General features: G+C 36.6%; 1 protein-coding gene across 12 annotated transcripts in view; it reads right to left on the bottom strand.

The window, feature by feature from the left end:
- Positions 1–2,321: 2,321 nt before the first annotated feature.
- heph (polypyrimidine tract-binding protein 1 heph) overlaps positions 2,322–14,179 on the bottom strand; it is a 250,812-nt gene continuing 238,954 nt past the window's right edge. For all 12 annotated transcript variants that reach the window (XM_034329312.2, XM_076689592.1, XM_034329314.2 and 9 more), the window contains one exon: positions 2,322–14,080. In XM_034329312.2, the coding sequence (XP_034185203.1) occupies positions 14,012–14,080 (69 nt within the window). In that variant the 3' untranslated portion in view covers positions 2,322–14,011. The remainder of the gene's footprint in view (positions 14,081–14,179) is intronic.

The following is a 14,179-nucleotide window of genomic DNA, read 5'->3' as shown; positions in this document are numbered from 1 at the left end:
AATCTGATAATCAGTCATAAGTGTATTATGATTGTGATCATCGTAAAGAGGAAAGCTTCCTCTTTAAAACAGTTTTTGTTTCACGTCGATACGACTTCCGGTTCCTGAGATACGGTCGTTTAAAGCTAAACATGATTTTTCTGGTATTCGATCACTGTGCCACGTACGCTGACATGTCCCGACGCGTGTGACTGCGTGTCAATGACATGTCCAGAGGTAAGGCTAGGTCAGCATATCAGTAACGATGTTCGACCGCCACTGAGCGCAGAACTTTAAAGCTTTATATCTCTGGAACCAATTAAGCTATTAACGTGAAACAAAATGCATTATTTACAGAACGTTTTGTTCTATCTCTTAAGAGAACTTGTGAGAAGATTTTGTGATTTTTCGGGACACTTTTTACTTAAAGTTTGTACTATATTAGTGTTTGATGAAAGTTTATGCAGTTTATTGAAAGAGAACAAATAGTATTCGCAAAAAATGATTCAGATAGTTAATATTTGCAATGTTTTTTGAGTAAAGAATTAAATTTCAAGGAATGTATCAGCTTTTTATGTTTCTAGAAAGTGGATTATTGAGCATATCACGTTCTTAAGAATTAATCTATTGTTTTTTGTTACGATATTAATGTAAAATAATATGTAGCATTGAGAGAATACTTTCTGGATTGTAGTGGGCTATATTTTCCACAAGAATAAAAGTTGTGATTTTTGTAAGTAGTTAATTAAGTAGTTTTAATTTTGTAACTAATTTAATGTAGTACAGTAACAATGAACTTGATTTCTTAGGTATCTTAATGAGCTCTTGAATTTTATTGTAAATAATGGAATGAAATAAAGAAACGTTAACAAAAAAGATGCTCCAGTGAATGTTCACGTGCTAAGAAGGTCGAAGCTTCGAATGACAACAATAGTAAAATAGTAGGATATATGCAAAAAGAACCCATTCTCTAAAACAAAAAATTTACTATAATATTATTTCCAGAAATTTAATTTCAATAATTCTGTATTTCTTCTCTCTCAATAACTGCAAGAACTTAATAACTTTAATCTTTATTTAGAAACACATGAAAATGTTTCTGAGAATGGTTTCTTTTTTAGAAACATTTGTAAAAGTGTCGATAGTAGTAGAAACACTAGGCCATTCGTATACTGACGAAGAAGAGGAAGACGACGATAGGCAGTAGAATAGTGAAAATGGTCGATGATTTGAGCTGGAAGAAAAATTAGTGGAAATAGAAAATACAAAGACGTACGAAGAAAAACAAAGGATCAATGAATTTTAATACAAAACATGAACTAATTTCTCAATGTATAAAAGATTAATAGAGAGATAACACTGAAAGAAATATTCCCTTCTCATTCACTGAAACAGAACAAAAACAAGTTAATGTAAAGTATTAGACAATTTTCCTCTTTTTTCTTTTTATTTAAAATCTTCTTTCCATCATGCTGGAGATGAATTATTCGATAATTATTACAATCATTTTTGGATAATTTGCAAGAAGAGAAGAAAAAATTTAATTAATAATTCTTCAAGAAATTGAATCTTCTTCATTTTCCTTTATGGTTTTTCATATATTATTTAAAAAATTTTCACTCGAAACTCCACGTTCATTTCCTCGTCTTCAAATTTTACATTAGTTTCAGATTTCGTGGGTAATAAAAACTCTTTTCAACCGAGAGAAAGACCCCCACGGTTTCTTTAATAAAAACGTTAAAATTGCGGTCAGCAAGGTTTCAGAGAAAATAAAAAAGATTTGAATAACATCACATCTCGTGTTCTCATTCTCTTCAGCTCGTGAATGTATCTTTAGAAAACTCGTCCTCGTTTGACTGCCTAACAAAAATCGACCAAACAAATTTCAACAAATTCGTTTAAATACACGGAAAGCCGCTTCTTCTTTCCTCCGCGTTTTAAACAGTTTTAAGCTGTTCCACGAATTCAGAATATCGTTTTTAAACCCAAAGAATTCTGCGGAGAAAGAGAACTGAAATTTAAACAAAAATTTTTGACAAATTTAAATGCAATTTGATCAATGATTAATTAGCAAACGTTCTGAGTTTGAAGAAAATAATAATTAAAAAGAATTAGAGCGAATAATTAGTGAAACGAAGAGTGCAGAGGACGCAAGAATTTTCATTTTCCATAAATAATTTTCAAAATAAAAAGAAAAATTTTCTAATTTTCTACAGAAATTTCTTGCGTCCTCTTATGAAGAGTACAAGAAAATGGTGGTATCGGTTGGAAAAGAGGGGTGGTACAGCTGGATACACAGAAAGAACACAAAAAACGGACAGGTTTATTTATCTTTCCATTCATTGTTTTTTTTTTTTTTTTTTTTAGCTTTCTCTTGACAAATCGGCTATATTTTATATACGTAAATTAGTTCTTTACCCGCTCGCTAGCAATCGTATCTCATCGTGCATCATCGTCATCATTATTTTTCAATTACGTTTTTCTATTCTTTCTTCTCTAGTTTCTCTTTTAATTCCTTCGACACTCAATTATCACTTTCCTTCAATTACAGACGAGAAAAGCGTGAGGAGAACAATACAAAAAATATAAAAAAAAGAAGAAAAGGAAACGAGGGATTCGAGTGAGACTCGCGGATAGAGGGCGAGAACGGTGTTGAGAAAATAAAATTAATAAAAAAAAGAAAAATAAAGGATAGTTAGTTAGATATGGTACGTTCGTGTTACAATCAATTTATCGCGATGAACATTGGATGGACGAGGAGAAAATTATAAAATAATAAAGACACCGAACTGCGTACGAGTCGCGAGAAATTACGATGAAACTCACCCCCTTCCGTTTCGTCGACGCTGAACTCGCCACCCTTTGCATCCCTTGTTTGACACTCTCTTAAAATGATCCTTAAACAATAACGCTGGTGGTTTCGTAAGAAAAATATCTGCTCGAGGCCGCTGAATAAAGGAACTGAATAAGGGTTGCAAAGGGCGTTAAATTGAAAATGTATAAAGTGGATGAAGAAAGACAAATATTTGAATTTCACTTCGAAGACGCATTTTTTAGTCTTTGTTAAATATTTTTAAATTAATATTTAAATGATATTTCACTATCTTTCACTAAAAGTGACTCATTCAAATATTAATAAGAATTTCTGTAATTTATATAATTAAATATATTTGAAGGAAGGTTTCAAGAATCGTGGGCGTCTTCGAAGGGTTGAAGGGTCGACGAAAGGTTTGGGGGTGTATAGGCGGTGATGATAGAGCGTTACTAGCAGTAATAGATAGATAGATAATATAGTAGCAAAGACGATACAGTAAGAGTAATAGTGATAAGAGTAAGAAGTAGTACAAAGGTATACGATACACGTATTACAAGAGTGTATGTGTGTGAGTGAGAGAGAGAGAGAGAGAGAGGAGGACAGAGAATAAGAAAGACAGAGAAAGACAGAGAAGAAGAGAAATTGTAAAATAGATGATAGAAGAAGAAAAAGGTCTGTAGCTTTGATGTGAAAAAGGAAAAAAGAGAAATATTTTAGCGAGCTTAGAAACTAACATTCGTTCAAAACTAAAGAAACACTTTGTGTGTCTGTGTGTTTGTGTATACATGTGTGCAATTTTTTTGTATTTGTTTCTTTTAACCCCTTAAATGATCGACGTATATATACGTCGCGAACGAAGTCAATATACAATGAACACGACGAATATATTCGTATAATGAAAATAGTAAGGATGTACGGGTACCCACTCCCGGAAAATACTGATTTATTATAACGTGTTACATGAAACTTTAGACGAAACACGAGACGAAAATAACTTAAACATTTTAGTATCATTTTGGTTTAAAATGCTATAGAATTTTTATTATTTAGAATGGAATGACAAACAGTGAACCATAACATTTAAGGGGCCAAAAAGTGTTCGTGCTTTTGCGTCGCTATACGATCTTAATTAGAGTTAGAATTAAAGGTAAATAAAAAAAAAAAAAGAAAAGAAATAGTAGGTAGTAGGTAAATAGTAAAATAATAGAAGGATACGAACTAGGGAATAATCAATGACAATGTTAAAGAGTAATAAATGAATAATTAGCGCTAGGATTAATAATTAAGATAAAAATTAAAAAAAAAAAAAGAAAATAAAGAACGAACGAACGCAGTGATTAAAGGATGATAATTAATAGTAGCGATGATAATCATCGTAGGTAATTGTAAAAAAACATAGTAGGTATTAGCAATTATAATAATAAAAAAGAAGAACAAGTCGAAGTAGTAAGAATGTAGGACGACGTGAACGCAAACAGGTATTAATATTCTACCGGAAGTCAACGAACCTATTCGATCAAAATAGAGGGTGTTGCGTTAAGGGTTGTTCGTATTAATAAAAATACGTGAAAGACGTTGAGGCAATAAGTACCAGAAGTAGCATTATATTATTTAAACATTATTAACAATTTTATATTTAATCCTCGAATGGTGGGTCCAAAAACGAAAGCTTCTAATATGAAATATCCAAATTTCCAAATATTTAAAATATAATTATAGTGTTAAATATAGCATAAAATTTAGAAAATAAATTTAATATTGAATTGAAATTCGTCAATTTACCATCCAAGGATTAAAAAACCAAAAAATGTCCACCCCTCTATCTCCAAAATACAATTTCCATTCCATTTGTTATACAAAATATCTGATAATTTCTGGAGGCTCGAGGGACAGAAATACTAAAGAAAAAATGCCACTTCCAGTACTCTGAGTTTCATAATTCAGAAAATACTTTTCGCAGGGGGTTGTGACAGAGGGTAGAGGGTGGTTTATTCAATAATCGAGGTATAAAAATCGTGTCGTGACGAAAGAACGATCGATACGTGCCCATACTGTGGAATTCTTTATCTTTTTTTTGTTTATTTCGAAATTTTGTATGGGTATGTGCGTCTCTGTGTGTGTTTCTGTGTCGTGTGTGTATAAATGCGAACACTTGAAATGTGAGAGCGTTTATCCTCGTGTTAAATGCTTCCTGATGATCGTCGATCGTCGTCGAATTTCTATTTTCTATTTCACCCTGTTGATTGTATATTTAATTAGTACTTTTTTTTTTTTGTAAAAGTTTAAGAATATCGAGATATTGTTTGGAGTATTTGCGATGCTTCGAAGTAGAAAATTTCTCGAAAATTTCTAAGTATGAAATAGGAAATGATTGTCGTTGAGCTTTGCAGACCTTTCTGGCTCAAGCACTTAACGTTTAGAGCCTCTTTTTAATTACTTCGAGGGGAAAATAATAATTTTCTTGGGCTATTTGTGAATTTCAAACAGGAATTATTAATGTACTTGAGAATTCTTTTAATTGGAATTTAAAAAAAAATTTTCAAACACTGAGAAACATCAATTTTCAAAAATTAAAAAATTGCAATTCAAAAATATCAATTTTAAAAAATTCCAAAATTGAAAATTTCCAATAAATTAAAATGCATGATACTAAAAGGATACATAAAATTTCATTCTGAAATCACAAATCTGAAATACAATTGAAGATATGAATCTATAGGAACTTATGTGTGAAACTGAGCAAATAATTATTCAAAATGCACTTTTATCCAATACTGACAATTCAAAATGACCATTGTTAATTAAAAATGAACACTGAAATATAAATACTTGTTAATTTTCAATTTCAAACACTCAGAAGAAAATACCATCATTCAAGGAAGTTGTTTAAAAAATTCCTCATCACTTCAATTCCTACCCAAAAATCCTTATCCTTAATTGCGAATAGACATTAATCATTCGTCTAATTCAGAGGTCAGCAAACTTCATTCTTCGATGAAAGAAAGAAAAATATATAATGAAAATGTTTAGATAATAAAATATTCAAATTTGTATCCATAAGAATTTGTGAAAATATTTTTAATTTTATTTACTGACCCACAGAGATTATATGGCTTTTTAGAAAATCGAAGTTTGCCGATCTCTGTTCTAATCATTTAAAAATACAGCGACTGTTACCTGAATCATTTGATCGTTTCTACCTATTATACATGTTAATCACGATTCGACGGCGATCGATTGATCGATCAATTGATTGGAAACGAGTTTCCTCTCCTTGTCTCTGTCTCGTCCCTAATATCGAGGTACGAGGTACTTTGTATGACACACACAACTAATCCCTAAACGAAACTAACTAGAAACAGCTTAAATCGTAAACACGCCCGCTCAGACAGTAGATTCTGTTCTCTTAAACGTGTAGAAAATGAAAAAATTGATTTGTCTTGCCGGAGACGAGCTGATTGTGACATGCAACGCAATTCCTGGCCCACGAAATTGTGATTCCCTTGATCGTTTTCTCTCTTGCAGTCTTTCCAACCAATCGAAATCAATTTTTAATAACAATTATCATTCCTCTTTAATACGTTCAACCCAGGACTCGTGATTTTTTATTGTTAATAAAATTTAACATTTATATTATGAAAATTATCTAAATTACAAATTATCAATTCAAAAATTACCAATTAATAATTTATCAATTCCGAAATTACCAATTGCTAATTTATCAATTTATCAATTACCAATTATGCTAATAACAATCTATTTAAGTTTCTCGAATTTCTATAAAAATTTACACATTTTAAAATTAGAAAAGACACTAATGACCAATGGGTCATCCTGGGTTGAACGTGTTAATGAGGACCTAAGGATGAATGGAAGAGTCGAAGAAACTCGAAGGATTTAAAATAGAAATACAATATTTTTGGAAAAATTGAATTGATTGAGAAAGTGGTGTAATGAGAAAGAAATAAAATGCTCCCATTTTTAATTACAGAAGCGAGTTTGAGAAAGGATGAATGTAGATGTGGATAGTTAAGAAAAGGAAGATCGAGGGATTTGATGATCGATAAATCGTTCGTTCGATAGCTTTTCAAACGGCTCAGGGATCGAAGATTCTCGATACAGAGAGTCCAGTGATTGTCGTTTACCTATACATTAGTAATTGTTAAAGATCTGGAGGCTTAATTAGAAAGGGGGGCTCTACTACACGAGTCTAACACGCTAAGATTGTGTTTTTGTATGTGTGTGTTTTCTCTCTCTGACTGTACTTTTGTGTGTACGTGGCCCATCGCAAAATTAATGGCAACTGAATTTTGAAAAAAAAAAAATGTAATTTTAATATTTTTAGAAATGATTAATTATAAAATCTGTAATCCTTGGAGCTCAGATATCACATAATTAGTGTGTTCACTGTGGACATAAAATTTATATTCCAAGTTTTTAATTTAAATAATCTAAAATTGACAAATGTCAAAAAATCTTTTTAAGTAATTAAAATTTGAATAAAAATTAGTTCCATTACTTTCACTATAGACCACGTACGTGTGTGTCTCATTAGTTTATAATCATTTCACTAAATCTTGTTATTTTTTTCTGTGTCCTCCACTTAACAGCTATTCCTTAGATAATCTCTTATATCTCGACTTAACACGCTCACTTAAAGTCTCATAAGATCGAACTTCGATCTTTATCTCCAATAATCTTGATATTTTGTCTGGGGTCGTCGGCACTGATTAGGCTCGTTCTCGTTTCCCCTCCTAAAAACCTTCATTTTGTTTTTTGTTTTTGTTTTTTTTTTTTTGGCAATGTATCGACGCTATTGTACCAACTCTACGCCATGGTCTGAACACGTGGTTCCCATGGGAAGCGGGCAAGATAACTCGCGTGATCGCTCAATCTATTGAGGCACACCATTAAAAGAATGGAAAAACAAAATGGAAACGACGAAGGTACATACTTTCCAACCAGACAAACAGTCTTAGACACGATGATCGCTGATATGTCCACTTAAAAAGGAAAAGAAAATTGGTAAACATTCAACAAACCATGGGTGGTTGTTCCATGGTGGTCGCGAGTTAAAGGTATACCTATCCCTTTCCCTATCTCTTTGCCAAATATTTATACAGGATGATAGGAAAATAGACAGTCAAACTTTTGAAAAAAAAAAAGGGTCTACAGTAGATTCTCGTTATAGAATTTGTCAAGCTTCTAAGCTCCCATTTGAAGGAGGAGGGGGAATAAAAATGGATCATTTTTATAGAGTAATTCTAATTGTAAAAATACAGTTATTTAATCTGACTAATTATATTCTTTTTTATTTTTATTATTACTATATAATATAGTAATAATGGTAAATTATTATATTCCAATAAGAATAAGAAATTTTTTCATTTTTAAAAAATTGCCAAATTTTAACCATCTATTTTCCAAATTTACTTCATCCTGTATATCACTCCCATAAATTCTCCATAATATCTAACAGGGAGGAAAAAAGTTTGATCGAACAGCGTCGAAATCGTTCGTTCCCTATTTGTATTTTTAATTAATTAATTAGCTCCCGGGGGCGACGAGAATCGACGATTAAGCGCTGGTCCAGTTTAATCATGGTTTTTGAACGACGCCTAAGGCCCCGATTAGGCAAACACACCGTACACGATGAACGAGATCCCATGATATATATTATATCACTATTCCACCATTCACTCGTGCCCTTTCAAACGCTTTCACACCTCTGTTTTAGCTCATCATCGTGTCCCTAGTACCGAATGTACAATAAACTTGTAATATAGATTAATCTTTTGTGGCTCATCGAGTGAACCGTAACGACGATAATCCTAGACTTATTAATTATTAATAAAATATAGATATTATTGGGATGCAGCCGCTGCTCACTTTTGGACACACCTGTGTTACAATGCGATATATCAAATATATACGAGATATACATAGTGTGTTTACGTGTGTATGTGTGTGTACGAGGTTGTTTGAGTGAATGTTTCTTTAAGTGTGCACATACATGACTCTTGTTTAATTATAATTCCTAATTAACCTCTGTAGGCTAAGCTTCGTCTACTGCGTGGCTCGAACCAGACCCCGAATTTCCTTGGTCCGAACAGGTTTGTTGGTATTTTTTATTTTCTTTCATATCGTGAGTTTCATCGAATTTTGATTTACCTTATGGAGATTAATTTTATATGAAATTTAACGTTTATTCTTGGGGAGTTTGATTGTTGTTGCTTGAGGTTTGATGGTGTTTGTTGACGTTTGATGGTACTCTTTCAAGTTGATCAATTCTTATTACCATTCTCTGTAATTAAATTCATCTTGTAATCCAATAATAATATCGAGAAATATTTAATACTGACATTGAAAGACTGAGAAATTAATCCCAACATTCACCTCAAACCCTCAATTCCAACGTTCAATCGCCTCCAATATGTAAAAAAGAAAAAGAGAAAAATGGAAGGAGAATCCACGGTGTATGAACCGGGATCATTTCAAACAGCTTCAAACTCTCATCAATCGAAATCGATCGATACAATCTCATCATTGGTCACTCGTTCTTTCCTTCTGTCTCTATCACATATAAAAATACGTCGTCTATATGAGGAATTCGCATCGAATATCTGTATACAATATATTAGAACGATACATTTTCTAGAATTTCGCAAGGAGCTTTTTCATTGGTCTGGAGAAATTTCGGAGCCTGAATATCTGCGACACCATGTAGCGAGTGCTGGCTATCCCAACCCTCACATCGGCCCCCCTCAACCCAGCTAGTGATATACTCGATCTAAAACCTCTACAGGGTGTCTCTGGATCTCCGCCGATGTAAAACCACTATTTCAAACCACTTCAAACCACTTCAAACCACTTCAAACCACTTCAAACGATTTCAAAAGAAGATTCTAAAATGAAAATTAACATACCCTTTATTAGGATATGATTCAAACTTTGTTAGGGTTGAATATTTAAAAGAAGAAAGATTCTGATGAACCCAAAAATGGAGAGGAAATGAGATTGTGGGACTCACTGTGGACACCCTGTAGACGTCTACAACCCATAGACAAGTAACTTACCAAATTGATTGTTTTGTCTCTTAAAGCTTTACTACTGTCCCTCAAATGGAAATTCACAGTTTCCCTTTCTTGGTTTGACGGAGGTCTCTCCCCTCGAAATCAAGCAGGAAAGGAAGTGAAGAAATCATTGTCATCGCTTGTTTAAGTCCAGAAGAATCAACGACAGTTGGTGCAAGCAGATTCATAGCTGAACAAGTTTGAAATCCCTACGATTCCTTCTGTTTTATGTACGTGAATGTGTGAGTGTGTTTGCGAACGGGAATGTGTCCGGAAATTCTTAAAAAGAAAAAAAAAAGTTAAAATCAACGCAGAATCGCGAGGATCAACGATGGAAACAGCTGGTTCATACTGTCCATCGCTCGATCGACGTTTACAGGCTTTTCAGGTACGCTTGCAAGACATTGTGCCGGAAATACTATTGTGCGAGTGGTCCTTTGTCGCTTCCTTTAATCAAGTAATCGACGTGGACAACTGTTTTGTGCGCTCGCGACTCGAACCAGACGCGAGACGATTGAAAAAGCCTGTTTCTGATAATATAATACTTGAAGAACATAGGATTCAAAGTCGAAGACGGAAGTCCGCTGGACGCAGGACTCGAGCTGCGAGGCAACGAAATGGCGAAATTGACGTAGAAGGGACCTTGGAACTCGTTCTGGCAGTTTCCAGATTAGGTTGGGTTTCACCAGATTAGGTTAGGTTTGGAAAAGTTTGAAGAATCATGTTTGCTAACAATTCACCGATCAGTGTAGGAACAATGTATCCACTCGACATAAGAAATGAATAAAATTTGACTTTAGAACGAGAACACGCCCTCTGGGGTGTCAAAATCGAACTGAACACCGGAACCATCAAGCCTGTTCCGAGGAAGCCACAAGAAACCAAAGAAATCAAAAACCCGTGTGTTCGTGTGTACAGCCAGTGTGTGTTCTTGGCGCGCAACCAACACCAGCGTCGCCTCGTAGAATCTATAAATGCAGTCGTCGGATTAAACAATGTAAATTACATGGGAGATTCGAAAGACAGATCATAGATGCAAAGACTGGCCCCTTCGCTCATGCCGGCTACTCGCTACGTCTCTACTTGATTTTGGTCGACCCTTGCTGTTCCAACGAACCCCACATCAAACACCTCCAAACCGCCATCAATCTAGCAAGATCAACCAGAATCTAGCGTACACTCGAGTGCAACATAGACTTCTTTTCATTAAAGATAAACGTAGGGAGAGGGACCTAACATCAGTTGACGTAGGTGTTGGGAGAGCCTAAGGTGTTTGGATGGAGGTACACTCCTTCCTTTACTGTTTCTTTTAATCAAAAGAAGCCCAGTTTCATACGAGTGTACCTAAAGATCGTTTGGAGTTGATGATCGATGTTCGAACGATAGCAAGTAACATCTCAGTTCGCTTTCTAACTCGACACATCCCATCCCTAGAGTTAACGGCTAGCCTACTTTGGCACAAACAACACTGCCCGGGCCGGCACTCGCTTTTTAATATACATATATATATATATATACGTTTTTTTGTAATTTTCTCGTTTTTTCCATCATACCTCATCGTCATATACACGCACACGCTCTGGCAGACAGATCACGCAACAGGCTCTCCCATCTCGCATACTCAGCCAGTCAACACGTCCACTTCATACGCGAAAAACATTGTTCTCCTTGCGTTCTACGTCTTTCTACGATCGATACGTATATTAATAAGATTTAATTGACTCCAACAGAACGTCGGTTAGACAAAAATCGACGGGGTCCCATGTAGGAGGGTCGCGACGACACTGGACACCTCTGTGACGATCACACAGGTTAGGTGGGGTAGAGATTCTGGACCAGCATCGTCGCAACGTTCCCATGGTAGCCCGTACACTTTTTATCACGACTCTACGACACTACTGATAAATCTACGTTTCTCGACACGAGGACACAATCACTGTTCCTATCCACGCCGGAATACTCATCGTCGTTCGCCTTTGTCTCAACAAAATGGGCCCCTCCATTGTGAATACCTCTAGAGAATATATTTTAACGCTCTTGCGGACTATTTAGGCTACTAGGTGTGTATCATTAGTGTATATTTTTTTTTTTTTTCTTTTAATATCTTAGAACATTACACACGACACCAGCGCTGCAACGAACGCTCTCTGTAACACAACAGACCCGCACACCGAAGATTCTCTCCTTCTGATCGGTTCGTTCTACGTCGCCTACGGGGCGCGCTTTTACGTTTTTTTTTTTTTTTAATTATTCTTTTTGTTGCCTGTCGAAAGGAATGCTCGGAGATCAGGAACTAATCGTCAGCCGGACCTGAACGAGCCTGAAGAACTTGTCTCGTCCCAGGCGCTCCAGAATCGCCCCGAATTTAGTCACAGCATCCTGAACGCGTGCGTACAAACTCGCGATACGCCTCGTATTCATCAATCTAATTAGCGATATGTTCAACGGTCCTTCATGCCAAATGATACTTTGGCCATTTTACTTGCTCGTCCTTACTTATACGATTAAGACTCTACACAATCCTAAGCACCTATCAGCTAAGAAACCTGCGTCTGAATGTCTCTGCGTGTATACGTGTTACGTGTACATGTGTGTGTGTGTGTGTGTGATTAGTATAGCGTGTTCGTCACGTAGTGTCCTGTCAGTGTGATTAATACTTATCGTCGAACATACAAATTATAAAAATACCACCTGCAACGACGACTACGACAGTGCGCAGCTCCGCCACGTGGCCAGTCGAGCAATCAACGCGAAGCCAGGCTTGATCAGTCTCGATCCACGGCATTGGGAATACTGAAGGTACGCATATAGAAAAAAGAAAAAAAAAAAAAAAAAAAATCAGAGAATCATGCAAGAAGATCGTCTGTGACACGTGGCGGATGATACTTCGAAAATCGTCCACAGCCCTTTCCCATCTGACTCTGAACTATCCTCTCGGGGGTTGTCTCATTTGGCCTGGATAGGTGGCTGGGGTCGTCAGGGAAAGGGCGCGAGTAGCACCTCGCGGAAAGCTGCAAAGGGTCCCGTGACATTAGCCTTAAACGACTAATCTTGGTACCAGCCAGCCTCGAAGACGACAGAACGCGCTGACCGGGTACCAGGTACGCGCGCTACTTTCATCCTCGCTCGTGTTCTCGACACAGTGTTGCGACGTCGACCGTCTTAAGCTAGCGGATACGCACGCGCGTGTGCGAATCCGGGAAAGATCGACCTGATAGGGGGACTGACTGTGCGGTCCCGCGGATATCATTTAAAAATCATTTCATTTAACGCGTCACTCTCACGCGAGAGTGTGTGTGTCTGTATGTCTGTGTGTATATGGTCGCCGGGTGTATGATTACGCGCGGCTCGTCATTCCGCTGCGCCCGGCTAGCGTCACGCTCGTAAAATATATAATATATATTTGTATGTATATATATATATATATAATATACCTTAACTTTTAAAGATTAACTCTGTACAAGAGCGCCTCTTCGTACCCATTTAACCTAGTCTCTCCCTTCGAAATACTCCTTGCCCCTCTCTATCACCTCTTAACAAAGGGAGACACGTCACACACGCCTGTAAAATAGTCTCTCCTCTCTCTTTCTCTCTGGCTATCCGTTGTGTCTCTGATCGAAAGAAGCCAGCACCAGTGTGTGTGTCTCGAAAGCAGCGGGTGGTGCGACGCCCATACGCTTTCGTCCACCCTCTAGGTGTCCGCTGTTCCTGTCAGCCCTAAGTAAATATTCTTTTTCTCTTTCGTTCGCTCGTGTGTCTGTTATTTGTGACCCTGAATACTGTGTGTATGTGTGTGGAACCTAGACGGTCTGTCGAGTAAGCGAAGAAATAGAAATTGGATACGATGATCTGCACCCAACACAAAGGGAGCAGCACAGAGCACAGCACAGTTCGTGCCGCCCGAGGTTTGAACTCGAGGACAGGAACCTGGATTCATGTATGCTTCTTGATCGTAGGAAATGGTCATTTTCCTTCGTTCTCGAGCCAAGTGGTCGATCCATAGGGTGGACAATCATTGGTACAGACCAACGACTGACGGCACCCATACGTAGGATCATCAGTCGTACACTGAGCCGGGCGACCAAAAGGGGACTAGGGCGTAGGGCTGGTGGTACCACTGCCGGTCGTTTGATTGTGACTCTTGTTAGATGTTGCTCTTGGAGAATGACACTCTCAGATGGTTGGACTCGCTCAGCTGGTAATTGTGCATTTTCTGGAACAGATAAAAGCAGGATTTTGTTAGTTTATGGTGGAAGCTTGAAGCGACCACGTGATCCATGGGTGTTCTTGCCAGTATGATGAGGTGGATGGT

Source organism: Osmia lignaria, chromosome 8, assembly GCF_051020975.1.
Source record: "Osmia lignaria lignaria isolate PbOS001 chromosome 8, iyOsmLign1, whole genome shotgun sequence".
Lineage (NCBI taxonomy): Eukaryota > Metazoa > Arthropoda > Insecta > Hymenoptera > Megachilidae > Osmia > Osmia lignaria.
The sequence above is the reverse complement of the archived record's forward strand: the minus strand, read 5'-3'. Positions and strand labels throughout refer to the sequence as shown.